Source organism: Streptopelia decaocto (assembly GCF_964273445.1).
Source record: "Streptopelia decaocto genome assembly, chromosome: 5".
Classification (NCBI taxonomy): Eukaryota; Metazoa; Chordata; class Aves; order Columbiformes; family Columbidae; genus Streptopelia; species Streptopelia decaocto.
In genome coordinates, this window is record NC_138659.1 from 64711585 (window position 1) to 64728350 (window position 16766).

General features: G+C 35.2%; 1 protein-coding gene across 3 annotated transcripts in view; it reads left to right on the top strand.

Annotated features, from left to right (window-relative positions):
- ATRNL1 (attractin like 1) overlaps positions 1–15425 on the top strand; it is a 488525-nt gene extending 473100 nt beyond the window's left edge. For 2 of the 3 annotated variants that reach the window (XM_082052467.1, XM_082052468.1), the window contains one exon: positions 11559–15425. In XM_082052467.1, the coding sequence (XP_081908593.1) occupies positions 11559–11683 (125 nt within the window). In that variant the 3' untranslated portion in view covers positions 11684–15425. The remainder of the gene's footprint in view (positions 1–11558) is intronic. The other variant, XM_082052469.1, reaches the window with a different exon arrangement.
- Positions 15426–16766: the final 1341 nt, after the last annotated feature.

The following is a 16766-nucleotide window of genomic DNA, read 5'->3' on the forward strand; positions in this document are numbered from 1 at the left end:
CCTGCTTTTAAAAAACAGATGGGAGATTTAACAAAATTGCAGTGAGGGAATTCTAATGTCCTGCTGAAGGTTTGTTTCTCCTTCATCACATAGTAAAAACTTTTTGAAAATACCTAAGTGAAAACTAGGTCCTAATCACATCCTGGAAATACGAAGCCAGCATGGCGCTTCATAAAGTATGTCAGTTTTTAATGAAAATATTGCAAAGAACATTACACAGAATTGCTCTAAGTTTTGCCTCCAAGAACCATCCTGGCACTGGAAAACTCCAAGCAGAGTGCATCTCTTGCCACATCATCTCCTTCGTTTCAGTTCTGCCACATCTTGCTCCCATGACTAGTGATGAGGTAGGGCTGCTGTAGTAGCTCTTCGGTATCTGAAGGTTTATTTTGAGTGCATCTTCTGTGAGCTGACGTTGCTGGGAAATGGACTTTATGAGAATTTTTGGACTGTATTTTTGTCTTGGTTTCTACCTTTTACTTTCACATCCATCTAGTAACATATGTCTTGTTCAAAAGGAAATGACTGATATTTTACTTTGTTATATAAAAAGGTAGTGTGCACATCAGGCTGAGATTTATGCCAAATCTGATCCCAAGAGAGGAATATTTCACAGCTCCTGTATATCTTGTGGATGTGGTTCCTAAAAAGAGAGACACCGAACTTAAATTTGGTGGGGATCGGGAGGATCTTTCTCAGGTTTTTCCAGTTGAATCCTCTAGATGAAAAGGGGCATCCAGAGGAATGCTTTAAATGACAAAAGTTGTAGTTCAGTAATCTTTGTACCAAAATAGTTCTTTCAAATTTTATAATGGGATTGATAAATGAGACAATGATTGCTACTTGTTGAAGTGTGAGTACACACAGAGCTAGGTAACAACTGTGACTATCTACTGTCAGTTTTCTAGTTTTTCCTCTCTGAACTAGGAAGCGTGCCTAGGGCATATAATGTATTTTCAGTGATATGCAATCATAGTATTACTGTCTCACAGTTTCAGGCATTTCTTCTACCTGTGTATATCGCACAAATAGAAATGCTTCTCTGCTACTATAATTTTACTGATGTTTATCTATTTGACTGTTCAGGACCAAGTATGTAATTAATTATGAACATCCAGTGTTTGAAATGGAACCTTATTTCCATACATTTGACAGTTACTAGGTCTAAGTGTGTCATTTTGCCTGTTAAAGTCATAATATAGTGAATTCAGTATAATATAGAAGATTCAGGAAAGAATAAATGAGTAGCTGTATAGCTTGCCTGTATATACTGGAATCCCGTTCAGAATTATTCCCTTTCAGTGCTGATCAGGATTCTGGTAGGGCTATTTGTATAATGTCTTTGGGTTTTTAAATGTGTGGGGTTTTCTGTTGTTGTTGGTTGGTTTGGTTTTTGGTTGCTTTGGTTTTGGTTTGTTTGTTTGTTTTTTAATGTTTTGAACTTTTCAGAGTTTAATCAAGCTTTTCTGCCAGAATTAATAAAAATCAGTGTTCTGTAATAAGCTGATGGTAGCTTTGCTGATGGAGCCACCCTAATATGGACAGCAAGGCATTTATGACTTTTTATTTTTCCTGATTATTGGGCATTAAAAGGTACTGAAACTACAAATACCCTTAGGTTAGAGATCCTGAGGACCCTGAAGCTGTCACTTCAGTAATATTTGAGAATATGGTTCAAAATTCTTAGTACGCTTTCTGTCCTATTGACTTAATTTTGTGTTACACTCCCAAGTTTCTTTCCTCAGAGTGTCTGCTGGCTATGTAGCTGGGGACGTACTGAATGTCTAATTGTGGAAATCAGCAGATTATTGAAAAACTGGCATTGTTATTTGGCCAGAACCAAATTACAAGCCGAACAGTGGTTAGAGCGATGATATATTGCAGCAGTACGTTGCAAATGGAAAACAGGTCCAGTACTTTGTCAGCCTTGGAAAGCAAAACTTGTAAGAATGCATTATGGGAAAGCACTGCAGATACCATTCCCGCTTCTGATTAAGATGCCGTGCTATTGAATTTCTGGTCAACTGTAATCATTTGTTTGTATGAACATATTGGTCACTTTCTGGTTTAAATAACATTTTTGACAGTGGAAAAAAATCCAGCACCTGCAAAATAAAGGTGCAAGAGTAAGAAACAGCATCTTCGAGGATTATTGCTCTGATCTTCTTCCTTAAAAATAAATGATGATGTAGGTAGTACTGGTTTATCTCCAGTGGGGGTAGAATTGGTCCCTCTTGGGCCCTTAAACCTATTGTCTTTAAGGTTGTGTGTTTTGTCTTGAGGAGGAGAGTAGTAAAACTGCAAATCTGACAATATGTTATCACCCAGATGGAACATTAGGGAGTTATTCACAAAAGCTGAATTTCACCTGGCGAGGTTAATCACCCCAGATTTCCTTTGAAGACAGGAAGAGATCTGCTCTAAATCACCCCCTGCAAGTAAGGCCCCTCTGGAGAGAAGCAAACCCCGGTGAATAACTCTGCCTTGTCTCCTTCTAGATGTTCTCCTGATTCCCTGTTTGTGTTTGAACCTTCTGTTTCCTTGATGCTCATGCACATATATGCACACACACGTGCCAATATTCTAATTATTTAATTGCATGAAATGATAGTTCAGCACTGTATTCGTGGAGTGCCGATCACACTCTGTATACAAATGACAAATCTCTGTTTCACAGGTGTTCATCCTACTCACAATGTTTAGTAAGGGTTTAGCTTTCATCACAGTGGGTAGACAGACTAACCTGCAGGAATGGATTTGGGTAAAAAGCTTTAAAAATGTTGTAACTGAAGCGCACAGTTTTTTACAGTTTTCATGTCTTCACTTTTCTCTGATTGGCATGCGCCATCTCAATAAAAGGAGATTGCTGAAGACAGAGACAAAAATAGTGCTGTACAAATAACCTGAAGTGTACCGGTGTGGTCAAGGCAATCCAAATGTGCCTAATCACTATAGAGAGGTTCATAAACTAACCCAAACTGGGTCACAACTGGGATACTGACTTCTAAACAAAACCTATTATAATTCTGTTTGTATTTATCCAGGTGTTGCTAAAAGTAAGTGAAATCAGTGCTTCTTCAGTACTCCAAGTAGATTTTTTTCTCTTCCGCAGAAATGGGTTTACAAGATTGAATTAGATTCTGGCATGATTAATGCATCACACCAAATTCTTGCAGAGTAGCAAATTAGTTTATAGTGATTTTCCTGAAAACAAATTAAATGGCTGCACAACATCACAAGAATAGAGATGTTTTTCATAACATATGGATAAATGATTCAATGGAAAGGAGATGTAATCAAACTGAGAATGTAACAGTTTGTGCAAAAAAATAATCCAAATGTTTCAAATTATTACTGTCCACTTTAGAAACGTGTAATTTCTTGGATTTTAATATGTGATGTGTAATAAGGAGTGGGAGAGCATCAAAGAATTAATCTGCATGAGGTTTGCACATCTTCTAGGCTGACTCTTCATTTTTAGGTGTTTTTAATAGCTGTCAGTTAAAACCCAAAACCCTTGTTTTGCTAATAACGTAAAATAACAACTATTTTGTGAATTACAGGTGATTTGCCATTTGTACATTGATTGATAGCTTTCTGAAAATGTTAGTTATCCTATAAATTTGCTTTTTCTTTCCCTAAACATGTAAACTTGTTTTGCTACTGATACACCTGTTTGAGAATGTGCAAGAAGTGGAGGATAGAGAAAGTCTGATCCCATACATGATTATTCATGCAATTATTATTTGTTGCTTATTTTTTAATGTAAAAAAAAAAATCACACAAAAATCTGCCACTATTTTTGGATAAAATAAGCCATGTTGAGAAAGACAATGGAATAGTTAGGGGCATTCTCAGATTTCTGTAATTACCCTTTGAGGTCCAATGTCCAAAAATTACTGTAATGGAATAAAATAATGGTCTAACAATAGATCACTTTTTTGTAACTACTGTCAGGGTAAAACTTCTTAGATAAAAGTACCAAGATGCTTTAATTCTCTTATCTCTGCTATTCTGTGAGAAGAACATAGCTCCTGACTAAATGTGAAGCCTACTTTATTAATTGAAATTTAGTACTGGTGAGTATTGCAGCTTTAGGAGTTATTACTAAACTAGTCCAAATGTAACCATTTCCTAAGCCTAATGTAATATATAAAGTGAGTTAGTAAGAGGTTTTGGGAAGAATGTTTTATCTTCAGACTCAGTAGTCAACTGCAATTCTTTTTTTTATTATTGTTTTTGTTTGGTCCTTGGAGTCAATCATATTCTTAATATCACTGGACAAATCTGTGACAAACTTTACCAGGGAGCCCCAAGGAATAGGGTCCAATAAATAATATACCTAGTAATGTTGTTTAACAATCATGGCTTAAGGTGTGCTTTACTCTTTAAATTTAAAGATTTCTTTTTTTTTACAAAGTAATGTGTCAGTATCTGTAGTGCAATTTTCTCCTTTATTTATAGAAAATGTATGTATTTGACTGTAATGTAAGTCTGTATTCCATACACCTGATTACCCTTGACCAACAGGATAGGTTACAAACCAGTTTTATGTAATTTACTTTTCATTTCCACGATGTTTTGCATTTCTTCATATTGATTTGTATTCCATTATTCTCCCTTGAGTCTATGTTAATGACATTACCCTTGCTGTCCCTCCACTCTTGCCCAAGTATTCTTTGACTGTCATTCCTTTGCTTCCTCACCGGACTGCATCGTCTTCCTGAATTCGGTTGCTACAGCCTCTCCAAAGCACCATCTTCCCTCTGCATCACCCAAACAAAAGCCCTTGCCCAGGATCTCTGCAGCGAGTTTCTGAATTACTGCCACATTGAACAACTGCTGTCTTAACCACGTTTATTTCAGGCCTTTTTCTTGACTTCTTTTAATCACAGAAATCACATTTAGTAGCTCCTCACACTCCCTTTTTTTATTGCCTCAAATATCGCTATTCATCTTCAAGACTCACCATGACTTACCGTTCCCTGCTTGTCATCTCTTATGTAGTTTCAGATGAGAGGTTGTCTCCCAGCTCAGGTCAGCAATTATCTCAATCTTCCTCTCCCACTTCTTAAGTGCATTTCTACTTCTGTCTTTGCCACCTTCCCTGGGCAAGGCACACAGGTTGGATTGGTGTACAGGTCTCATGATACAGTCCAGCTGAATGCAATAATCTCGTATTAGCCCCTTTTAAAAGTAGTCAGTGAAGGAAAAGCTGAGGGAAGTGGGGCTCTTCAGCCTGGAGAAAAGGAGGCTGAGGGGAGACCTTCTCACTCTCTACAACTATCTGAAAGGAGGTTGTAGCGAGGTGGGTGTGAATCTCTTTTCCCAAGTGACAAGAGATAGGATAAGAGGAAATGGCCTCAAATTGCACCAGGGGAGGATTAGGTTGGATATTCAGAAAAAATTCTTCACAGAAAGTATTGTCAGGCATTGGAACACACTGCCCAGGGAAGTGCTGGAGTCTCCATTCCTAGAGGCATTTAAAAGACATTGAGATGTGACACTTAGAGACGTGGTTTAGTGGTGGACTTGGCAGAGTTGGGTTGACAGTTGGACTCGATGATCTTAAGGGTCTTTTCCAACCTAAATGATTCTATGATTCTTGTGTTCCAGGAGGGCTTGAGATGAAAAAAAAAAGAGGGTGGGAGAAAAATGCTTCAATTAATTACCATTAGATTGCACCAATCCCAACCTACTACCATAGTGTCTCCAACGCCTGTCGTCGGCAGGGTGTTTGTTTGCTCTGCGGAGCGGAAAAGAGCCATCCCAAAGTGAATAGTCAATCCACACCTGTCCATAGCCACAGAGACCAAACAGCCCATGCTATCTTTTGGCTACTGGCAGACAGAATAGTTGAAGGTACCAGATATTGTACAGACCTGGATTATAGACTAAACTAAAGATATCTCACACTGAAAGGGATGGGGAAACTGCTGGACTGTATTAAAAAAAAAAGAAAAAATCACTACTGGCCCCTCTAAGGACAAATATTTCACACAAATATGTAGGGCCATTTCCTTTTCAAAATGAGAAAAATTGCAAAAGGCTGAACATTTCGTAAAGGATCCTTTATTGTGTAGTCTGCATTTCCCACAAACTGACAGCAAGTAATTCATAACTCTATTCTGGGAATAGGAGTTTCTTAGCCCCTTATAGATAGCTGTTATTACTAAATACCAAGGGTATAATACAAAGGAGCATGACATCTCCTCTCTTCTAGTGTGTGGCTATTTAATTCCACACTGTTATTATTTAGTTTATTATTGTTATGGTTTAAGCTCTGTCTCATATTTTACTAATTTAATTAAGTTATATGTATAAGAAAAGGAAAACATACCTCCTGGAGTCTTGGCTGTCTTCCCATCTAGCAAAACATTATTACTGAAAAAAAATGATGGGGTTACTTGCCCAAAGTAATTTCCTAGTTAGTTTAGTTTGTTTAATGTATCTTTCTTATAGTAAAAGTGGTGTCAACTTAAAATATACATCCATGCACCAAAAAGGAAGAGTAGCCTGTTTTGCGGTGCTGTCAGCTTGTCCTTATTAAAAAACAAATCTAATTCAAATAAAAAAACAATCTATACGATGAAGACATCATGAAGATAATTATTCTTCTTGGCAGGTGCTTATGATTGTTTTTCTCTGTGACTATGCCTGTGATCTCTGGATATTGTCTAAGGACACCTGCCAGCTCAGGACCCTCAGATACACATGAAGAATTTGACTATTTTCTGACTTTGAAATGAACTTAGCTCTATTGTGAGATACAGTGGTTCCTCTGACCATGTACAGTCTTGAACTTCAGATGACTCTTATTTTTCCTCCTGTAAAGTAGGCACTTGAGTATCAGGTTTATATGTGGTTAGGAGCAGGTTTTGTGGATCATGCCTTTGAATCCCAAATTTTCTTCTGGTCCATTTTATGTGCCTTTTGGATGTCTCCCAACATGACTTGATCTATGGCACAGGAGTGTGTAGCACAAAAAATATTCTGGCCTTTTCATTCACGAAAATCAATCTTGAGTTAGTCCACTTGGAAGAAGTTTGCTTAGGAAAACAGGAAAATATAGGAAGTGCGAGACAGTCCTGAAAATTTTACCAAACAATTAAACTGAATAAGAATATTTGTAGCAAAATATGTCATAGAAAGTGAGGTAATTTTTTTTCAGTGGGTACTCAAAACCACTTCCCTAGTAGCAACCTTCTTGAAAGTTATGTTCTTCTGCCATTGTAGGTGCTATAGCTAACATATGTATTTCCTATGAAGAATAAGTGTATGCAGTCCTGGCATCCATAAAGGTTATGATGAATGTGATCTGTTTCATCAAATTAAGGAATATATAGTACAAATTACATTATTAACACAGTAGTTTTGTATAGAAATGTCATTTACACACACATAATACACCTTGTGGATTTACAGTTCTTTATAATTCTTTGTAGACTTGAAATAATGATAACTGACAGATTTCATTAAAATTCCCTACATAATAACTGGTAGTTTTATTGGCGAGCATGAAGTTGTCTTCACTGGCTTCACTGTGTGCTATGGTCAGTTTCATGAGGCACTGGTCTGTAATTCTCATCACTCATTATGTCTTCAAACTGCTTAGATCCTTTTGTACAGATATTTATGGAATGTCAATGGAAAGACTTCAAATATCTGATCCTTTATGATAAAAGGACTCTGTCTACTATTAGGCGAGCAAGAATCAACAAATGGCAGTGACACAAAGACGGCTGGGTGCTGAAGGGTGAAGCTATTACTTTAAAAGTATAGTGTGTACCCGGTCTTTTCTGTTTAAGTGTCTCTGTATGGCAGCTGTCATTTTATTTTCATTGCTTAAGGTCACCTTAAGCAATTACTATAATTTTGGTTAAAATATCAAACAGATCCAATTCATCTGCCTGAGTTGTAGTTATTTTATTGTCTTCAGCTTTCGGAATGTTCTGATTCTGCATAACAATGAAAATGTGTAGAATGTAATCAAATGAAGACATCTATCCAAATGATATCTTTTTAAATTGAATTTAAATTGAAAAAAGCATTTCCAGTTACCTGCCTAACCATGAATCTGAGGTCATTCTTTGTTCCCTTACTTTTAACAAAAGGGGTGGTAAGAACTCAATTCATTTCTCATTAAAATGAACAATAGAGGAGGAAAAAACAGTTTTAAATATGCACGACAGCTTGTAAGACTAACTTTTTCAATGTACGTTTTTTCTCTACTTTGAGAGATAGTGTAGCCTTACATCAGTTCAAATGTAGCTGTATACAATCAGCGGAAAAACGTTTAAATATCCCAGCATGGGTATTTCCATTTAAATCTGATTACAGTGAAATAAAACTGTAGCTATTAAAGGTTTAGAAGAACTACAAATACAAGCAGTAAAAGAAGACAGTTAGTAAATGAGGTAGTAAAACATTTCAGCAGGGCAAACAGTTTATAGCACTCAGCCTTCCTGTAGCAGACTGTGCTATTCACTACAGACCCGTGCACTGTTCCCTGAACTGCACTTAAACCTGCAATTAACCTTTCACGCCTAATGAAGCTGTTTTTCTGCAAAATTAAAATATATAGTACTGCCTGTTTTTACAGAGACTGGGAGGAGAGCATCTCGAAATGAATGACTTTTTCACATGCTTTTGTTTGAATGCAGAATTAAAGTGCTGTTTGTATATAAATCGGGAATGCGCTTTTCAAGGCAATCTCATTTGATGTGCTGTATTTTTTTCCTGTACTTATTAATTGTTTTGCATAATTGTATAAAAAAAAATACACAAAAAATTCACACACCAGTAATTTTATGATTAGCCACTTACTTCCTGAGAATAAACTATTACCATTTAACTCTCATTAGGAAAGACAATAGTTCTGCTAAAGATAACCAAGTTCATATTGCTTTCTCTGGTATTTTTCTCATTGTGGATACAATTATTTCTTACAAATATATACTTTCCACTTATGTATTTGACTGGGCTCACTTGTTAATGATCTTTCCCTACATATCCTGAAAACAAGCTAGAGATTGTTTTCACTTCATAGAACTAGGTCAGGTTATTTCTATAACATTTAGTAGAGAAACAAACTAAACTTAAAAATAGGTCCGGTTCTGCAGCTAGGCTTGAATTTCCAGAAATTGGACTATTAGAGGTGACCCATTGATTCTCCATGTGGACACTTACTGATTCCACTGTTGATTTTTGCCACCTTACTCAAGAGTCAGAATCAACCAGAGACCATGAACTTGTTTGGAAAATGCCAGTTTGGATGTAGGAAGAATATTTAAGTGGCAACATTCAGGGAAGACGGGTAAATGAAATTGCTTATGAACTAAGGTAACAGATATAGAGCACTATACGATTTACAGCTCCAGTTGTAATGACTATAAATGTATTCACATTTGCTGTTTGGATACTAAACCTGTAAAATAAAGGGAATGTTTTGGGTTTTTTTTTGTTTTTGCTTTTAATGAATATTTAAGCTGCAGCATTTTTATCAAATCTTCTGTTGTATTTTGATGTAAATTCTTCTTGCTTGCAGTGTCTGTGCATCAGCTTGACTTGGTAAATGAAATTCCTTTAGACTGCCAGTCTGAAAAAATGAATTATTCCCCCAGTTAATTGTATTGCTTTGATAACAAGGAACTGTGCTGGGCGTAGAAAACATAATAAATGAATCTCATCAGATGATATGTGTGACATTTTGAAAAATTATCTTCTGTAGTGACCCGATTTTAATGGAACTCTAACAGCATGCCAGTATATCCCAGTAGGCAGCATTAGATTTGAAAGAAATAGTTCTTCCTTTTTGTTAATTGTTATGTAAAGTGAAGTTAACATCATACATCCAAGTATATTTTAAAATATCTTATAAAAATGGAAAACCGCTTTTCCTAATAATATTAATTCCATTTAGCATACTCCCTAAGCCTAGCTGTTAAAGGCAGGATCATATGTAAGCAACCATCAAAATGTCATTTAAATTTTATCCCTGAACCTGCTGATACCAGATACTGCTGGTACTTTAAAGGTGCCTCAAACATTTCAAAAGTTTAATTTATCGAAGTTCAATTTAAGGCATCACTAGCTCATGCCAGTAAATATATGTGTCTGTGAGAAAAACAACTTAATTAATCTTGGCTCTTACATATCCTGAAATGTAGCAATGATAATTGCACTTAGCATTTTACACCATAGTGACATGCGTTTTCAAAAAGCTGTATGCACATTAATTAATTCCTGTGACATTTTTGTGAAGTAAGAAAGGTAGTGTTACAGTGTGCAATAGCATAGATGTTTTCAGGATACCGGAAACCTGAACCGAATCTGACAGTATATCATATACCAAGAAAGAAGCCTGTAGAAACACTTGGAAGTGAAAAATATTTTTTGCACCATTCCTTAGTTAGATAAGTGTTGTAACGAGGAATTGCATTAATGATATTGCCAAAATTGGGTTCTGTACTATTGACCTGAGTTAAAAAATAGAAACTGCCTGTTAAACACGGTGAAAAGTATTTTCAAAGGCTTCTTTGGGGAGTAGTACTGTTACTGGTTGGAGATTGAGATGTATGAGGCAGTATGGAGAACCAGCACCATCTCTACCCGCATTATGGGTACACATAGATGTGTTTTTGCAGATACAAGTGTCATGCCTTTGTTGCAACTGTGATGGAGTAGAAGATATGAATGATGTGAATGCTCCTGATCCATTTAATTGCAATATTGCATCTGTGAATTTAAAAATTCAGAACTACCATGTATTAAATATGTTGTCAATCATAGCATTTCAGCACAAGTCAGTAATTTCTAGCAAGTATGTAGTAACAATCAAATATAAAAGTAAATTCTTAAACTGCTAATTTCCTAAGCGTGCCTGTCTATGACCTCTGTAATACTCTGTTAAGATTATAACAGGTCAAAAGTATCGACAATCTAACCAGAGTTTGAAAAAGAAGAGTTGAAAACATTTTGAATTTACCCAGGCCAACACCATGATGAGTCACTGTCTGTTCACACATCCAGGCATTCTGGAAAGATATTTTCATAGCTTTTAATTCATGGTAAATATTAACCTCTGAATGTTTCTGAATTAGGGAGCCGTGTATATAGCAAGGGGAAATATTCAAGGATACAATTTTGTCTTAACTGTGGTCTCCATTTCTCTGGAGATTTCTGATTGGATAGTTTCACCGATTTCTAAATGCAACTCACAAACATTTAATAAGAGAAGATCAATGTCAGTGAGCTGCTGGTCCATATAACCAAGAAAATGGTGATAAAGAGAGGTGATGTTAAGATCACACAAAAAATCAATGAGACTTAATCCTGATTTCCAGTCTACTGTCTTTACTCACTTTTTTTCTCCGTTTCTTCATTGCTACCAGGTAGCATTTTAGAGGGTGTTAACTTGTTATCTAACTCTGAAATAAAGCTGATCTCTTCTGGGAAAGTACAAAAACTTGGCATGAAAGGAACCACCACACTGCTTTGGAACTCTTTCTCAGGAAAGCTGGGCATTAAATTTTGTTTTCCCTTTATTTATCTTACAGGTCTTGCAATTGCAAGTGCACTGATAGACATTTCACAACAGAAGCCTGCAGACTGTAAAGATAAGAGCTCAGGAGTCAGAAATCGGAAACATCATCTTTCAACACGTCAAGGAACTTGTGTCTGAGATTCAAAAACTACTGTTGTATATTCTGTAATGTTTTCTTTTTAAATGGCTTCCATTGAAAGCTATACTACAGCCTCAGTTTTTATGGAGGCAGATCTATGAATGAACATATGAGGTGCTGTGCTCTGTTGTAGTCACACAGCCTACTATACCCCAAAGCAGTACGAGTATGTTTGATGAGCTTTAATAAAAAGAGTGGATTCTAATATCAACAAAATATTAAATAAAATACCTAGTATTCTTAATCCTGAACATATCAGAGCAGGGAAAGTCCTTGAACAGAACTCGGAAAAACTGTACATTGTTTTGTAATGTAGAAGGAAATTGTATGATTGAAAATTAAGCAAATTCCAGGGAACTAAAGGACATTTTTTTATAGCTTAATGTACCAATGAAAATTGTACAGATTTTTCCCTGTAATCAGCATTAAGATTTCTTTGCAGCAAGCAGGAACTCAATAGGATCATTTGGATTTAGGTGCTCTTTTGTCATTGCTGGAAACAGGTATGCAGCTTTTGAATTTATCATGGGTATAAACTGAGAAGACCACACGTAACATTTGAAAGATAATTCCTTAAAAACATTGATTTGACCCTTTCATGATTATTTTTCTTTACCATGCAAAATCCTCAGAAACTGCAGCAGAGTGATGGGTGGGCTTTCATGGTTCTGTATGTAAGAGTCTATTCTGAATGATGTATTTTACAAAGAGTGCATGTGGGTCCTCCATGCCAACTAACTGAATAGCACAATTAATTGAGCATGGAAAAGCTTCTTCTGCAATAAAGTTTGCTTTTTCTTCCAAGACAGTCTCCAAAATTGCAAAGAAAGTTGAAACTAAGGAAGGTTTAACTTCCTGTTTTTCTACTGCTCCCATTTCAATATTGAAATTTGCTGGTATCTATATATTGTACTGACCTCCAAGCAGAAGAAATGAATCCTAGTCAGCACTTTGACCCATGTTTTTATAACGAAGTATGGATGGCTGATGTTTTTTTTTTTTTCCCTAGCTGCAGAATTTCACCTTATTCTCACTTTCACACCAGTTAAGGAATTACCCTGCATAACAAAAATGACATAAATAAATATTTAGATATCCAAGTTGCTTCCAACAGTGGTTCTCAAATCCAGCATCCACTATGGAACCTCAAACAATCAGAACTTAACAAGAAAAATCCGATTAAAGAGTTTCCTTTCTATAGGACATTAGTTTTTGGGGGCTCAGTCACCACAACAGATAACCTAGCAAACAGCTTCAATGGCCCTCAGTCTTTTTATTTGTGCAAAATTCATTAATATAGAAAGGAGTAAGGGAACGCTAAGGGGTAGGTAGCAGATGTGTCATATTCTCATTTACACATTACATGTTGACAGCAGTATAATATGAAACTAGTAGTTTTGTATGAGTGTGTTGAAAGTACAGTTTCTCAACTCCAAATTTGCCACCATACTAGTGCAGGAGAGTGATACCGAGGTATAGATGCCTCATGTAATGACAGACTTTTGGTAAATATGAAAGATACAAACAGATAATTGATGTTTACTACTATATCTGTATTTTTCATGTTCTTTTTATTTCAGGAAGATGATGACATTTTACTGTTTATAGTTGACTACTTAGTTACTTGCATGCCATGGTGGTGCAGTAGCGATAATAAATCCCTGTTGTGAGTTGTGTTTAATTTGTAATGCCTTTCATACATAGAAGTACTCAGCTTAATTTGGATGAGGACTAAATGTAAAAATAACTATAAAAAGGAACGATTGTACAGTATGTAGTTATATCTTATACAGGAATATTAGGTTGTGTCTAACCATGACTGCTCTATTGTTTTGATAAATTATGCACTCATGAATTATGGTATAATTATTTCTTATGCTGGCATGATTGTTTCAGTATTTTCATATCTCAAAATAAGATGATTATCCTAAAATAATGCCATTATGATCTTGTGACTTTTATTGCCTATTCTGACCTCAGTCTCTTAAACTTTCAAAATTCCTTTTTGAAGCTTCTGTTGGCAACTTTCAATCAGTGCTACTTAGCATAGTGAAAAACATGGTCTTTTGAAAACAAGCCTTTCTGTCAGTTTTAATGTTGACATTTTCAAGTGAATATAAACCAATGGAACCAGTTTATATGATGCATACACTTATGAAAAGGAAAGAACCGCTTCTCTGGAATATATTTCAAACTCTGTATTATCCTCAGACTAAACATTTCACATAAGAAGTATACAGTGTGTGCTTTGTGAATGTACTGGAAACCCTGTACACAGAAGGACCATGTAGCCTCTGACTGTACTCACCCATGAAGGATTATATTCCTCCATATCTCAACCAGAGTCTGGCAATTACTTGAAAAGCAGGTATGAGTTTTAAAGGGAATAAAATATTTTATAACAACCTTGAAGATGGGCAAATAACTATCAGCCATTTTATTGTGTTAACAATTAAAAACATTATTTTATTATACAAGAAAAGCATGTTTGTCATGGGATCATTCAGCATTTTCATTCACTCTGAGAATGTCTTTTTCCTAAATTATCTTTCTTCTCCCAGGGTCCCTGATTGTATGCAAATGGTAAAGACATATAATAATAAAATAAATAAATAAAATTACTTATATAATGGCCACACTTAAATACCAGAAGTTTGCCAACACACCTCAAACCAAAGTTGCAGAGTAACTGTTACAGCTTTCTATATTTTAAAGGTATAAAAATAGCATCCTGTATCTGATAACTACATTTTGTTAGTTCTCAGCAAGTGCAAACTTTTTGATAATGACTACTGTACATCAGATGAGATGTTTTATCAACTGTCACGTTATGATTGCTTCATGAAAAAGCCAATTTTTAAAAAGCTCTGTTCTCCAGTTTAACTTTTGAACTCTTTCTTAGAGTCAGAAAATGTTGAATGGCCTGTTTTACCATTGATGTGATTTATGTTGGATGAAAAATTAACGACTAAGCACTGTTCTGGAAAGTAAGGCCCAGTAAAGTTCTGATTGTCAGGATTCCACCTCCACTCCATGGATTCTGCCGAGTGAAATTCAGAAGCTATGAATTACTGCTCAAAATACAAGATAGACTGTCCATGGTAACATGAGTTTGCAGGTACTTTAGTTCCCCTCTGTACTTGTATATTTATATAAAGTCCTGAAACAACTTAAATCAAATTTGTACACAAATACATAACACTCTAGAATACTCACTTCTATTCATTGCGTTCCTATGAAATGCTATTTTACCTATACAAAAATGCTTATCTATATGTTGCCACTATTAAAATTTTATTAAAAAAATAAACCAAACAACAAATTCTAGATATGTTAAGGCAGGAAGATACCATTAATTAGGAACATTCAGATTCATCTGATTTGAAATTTTAACAGCTGACTGCTGTCTTTATAGTTGAGTCCTCTCTCATCTTCTCAAATCAAAAACACTTGGACAATTTCAGATCAGGAGGTGTAATTTGTTGTGTAAAATCTGCAGCAGTAATTATTTTCTAAATAATCCAATGTAGAGAGTTGGAATCCTGATGGTAAGAATTTTAGTTTGGGATCACTTCAACAGATGCTCAGTCTTTATGCATAATAACTTTCATAATATTAATCTAAAATATAAAATCATTATGTATCTAATTTCATTACCATTTTTTAAAAAAATCATCTGAAAGGTTTCTTGAAAATAAAGGAAAAGTCTCTGTTAAAGGTAATTAATAATTTCTCTGTTTTCTTAAGCAAAGATGACCTTTCCAGAATGCTTGACACTACTGGGGAAAATGAAATAAATGAACTTTATTTTTTCTGTCTCTAAGGTGCCACATTACCTGAAAAGCTGTACTTTACTGATATTTATTTCAGATCTTCTCTAGAGTAAAGTATGGAATACCTGAGGCTGTTTTAGGTGCTTATAGCAATTATTAGCAAAACTAATGTTTTCTACAGGTGGCCAGAGCTTCCTATATTTTCTTCAGCTGTTCTTGCTTGTTAAATACTAACGAAGAAGAACAAATCTGGAAAAAAAAAAACAGGCCTTGCAGAACCTGGGCCATATTTTGTTTCAGCTTTTCTTTATTTAATGCTATTTCACCCTCAAAATGAATACTTCTATATGACTTCATATATGGCCAGATGTGGACATTTCTATGGCTACAGATATTTGTGATTTAAAAAGACATTATGTTGTACATGTAGTCAAAATTGTAGTCACCCTCTGAAATCTATTGGGAAGTTGAAAGGGGACTGTTATTACCCCAGGCTTTCTTTCATTGATACTTCCTTGGTTGTGTGCATTGAAGGTGAGCCATGTTTTGGTAAAAACCATCTCTTTGCACCTCTTCAGAGATGTTAAAACTTCTTATTTTCTAAAATAATAAAGCATGGTTGGAAATTATTAACAAAGGTGAATAAAACAACAAAAAAAAACCTGTTTAAAACATACAGGAAGCATATATATATATATATATATATATATGGAATGATGTAATTAGTTTCACAGGTGATCTAAATCACAACATTTTCTCAGTTTCCTTACATGTTCTCACAGATTGAATAGTATGAAGACTTTAAAAGGATGAGTGGTTATTTGTGTGTATACTAATCGTCATTTGTAAAAAAAATAAAACCTTAAATGTATTTATTCTTCCAAATGAGGATATAGAAGTCTGTTTGAAACACTGTATAGAGAATGTGATCAATTATCAGCTGTTAACAATTATTATCAATTGGCTATCAGTATCTTCAGCATGTCTGAGACTGAGTGCATAAAGTGAGGCAAGTGTCTTCCATCCTATTATATAATTTATTTTGTAGTGTATTTTTCTGTAACAGTTTTTATATGCTAAGGCCACAGTGAATTACACAGAAAGCTTATAAGAATTTGGAGTTTGAGAGAATCGTTACTCATGTAACAATAACCATTTACCTTTCTACGTTACCATCAAACAGTGCTTAGCTATATTCTTTTCCAACTTTAGCAAATGCTTTCTTCTTAAAGATCTTTTATTAGTCAAGATGCAAGAAAAGAATAAATTGAAGCTCTTTATAAACACTTCCAGATCTAGAAGACATCTT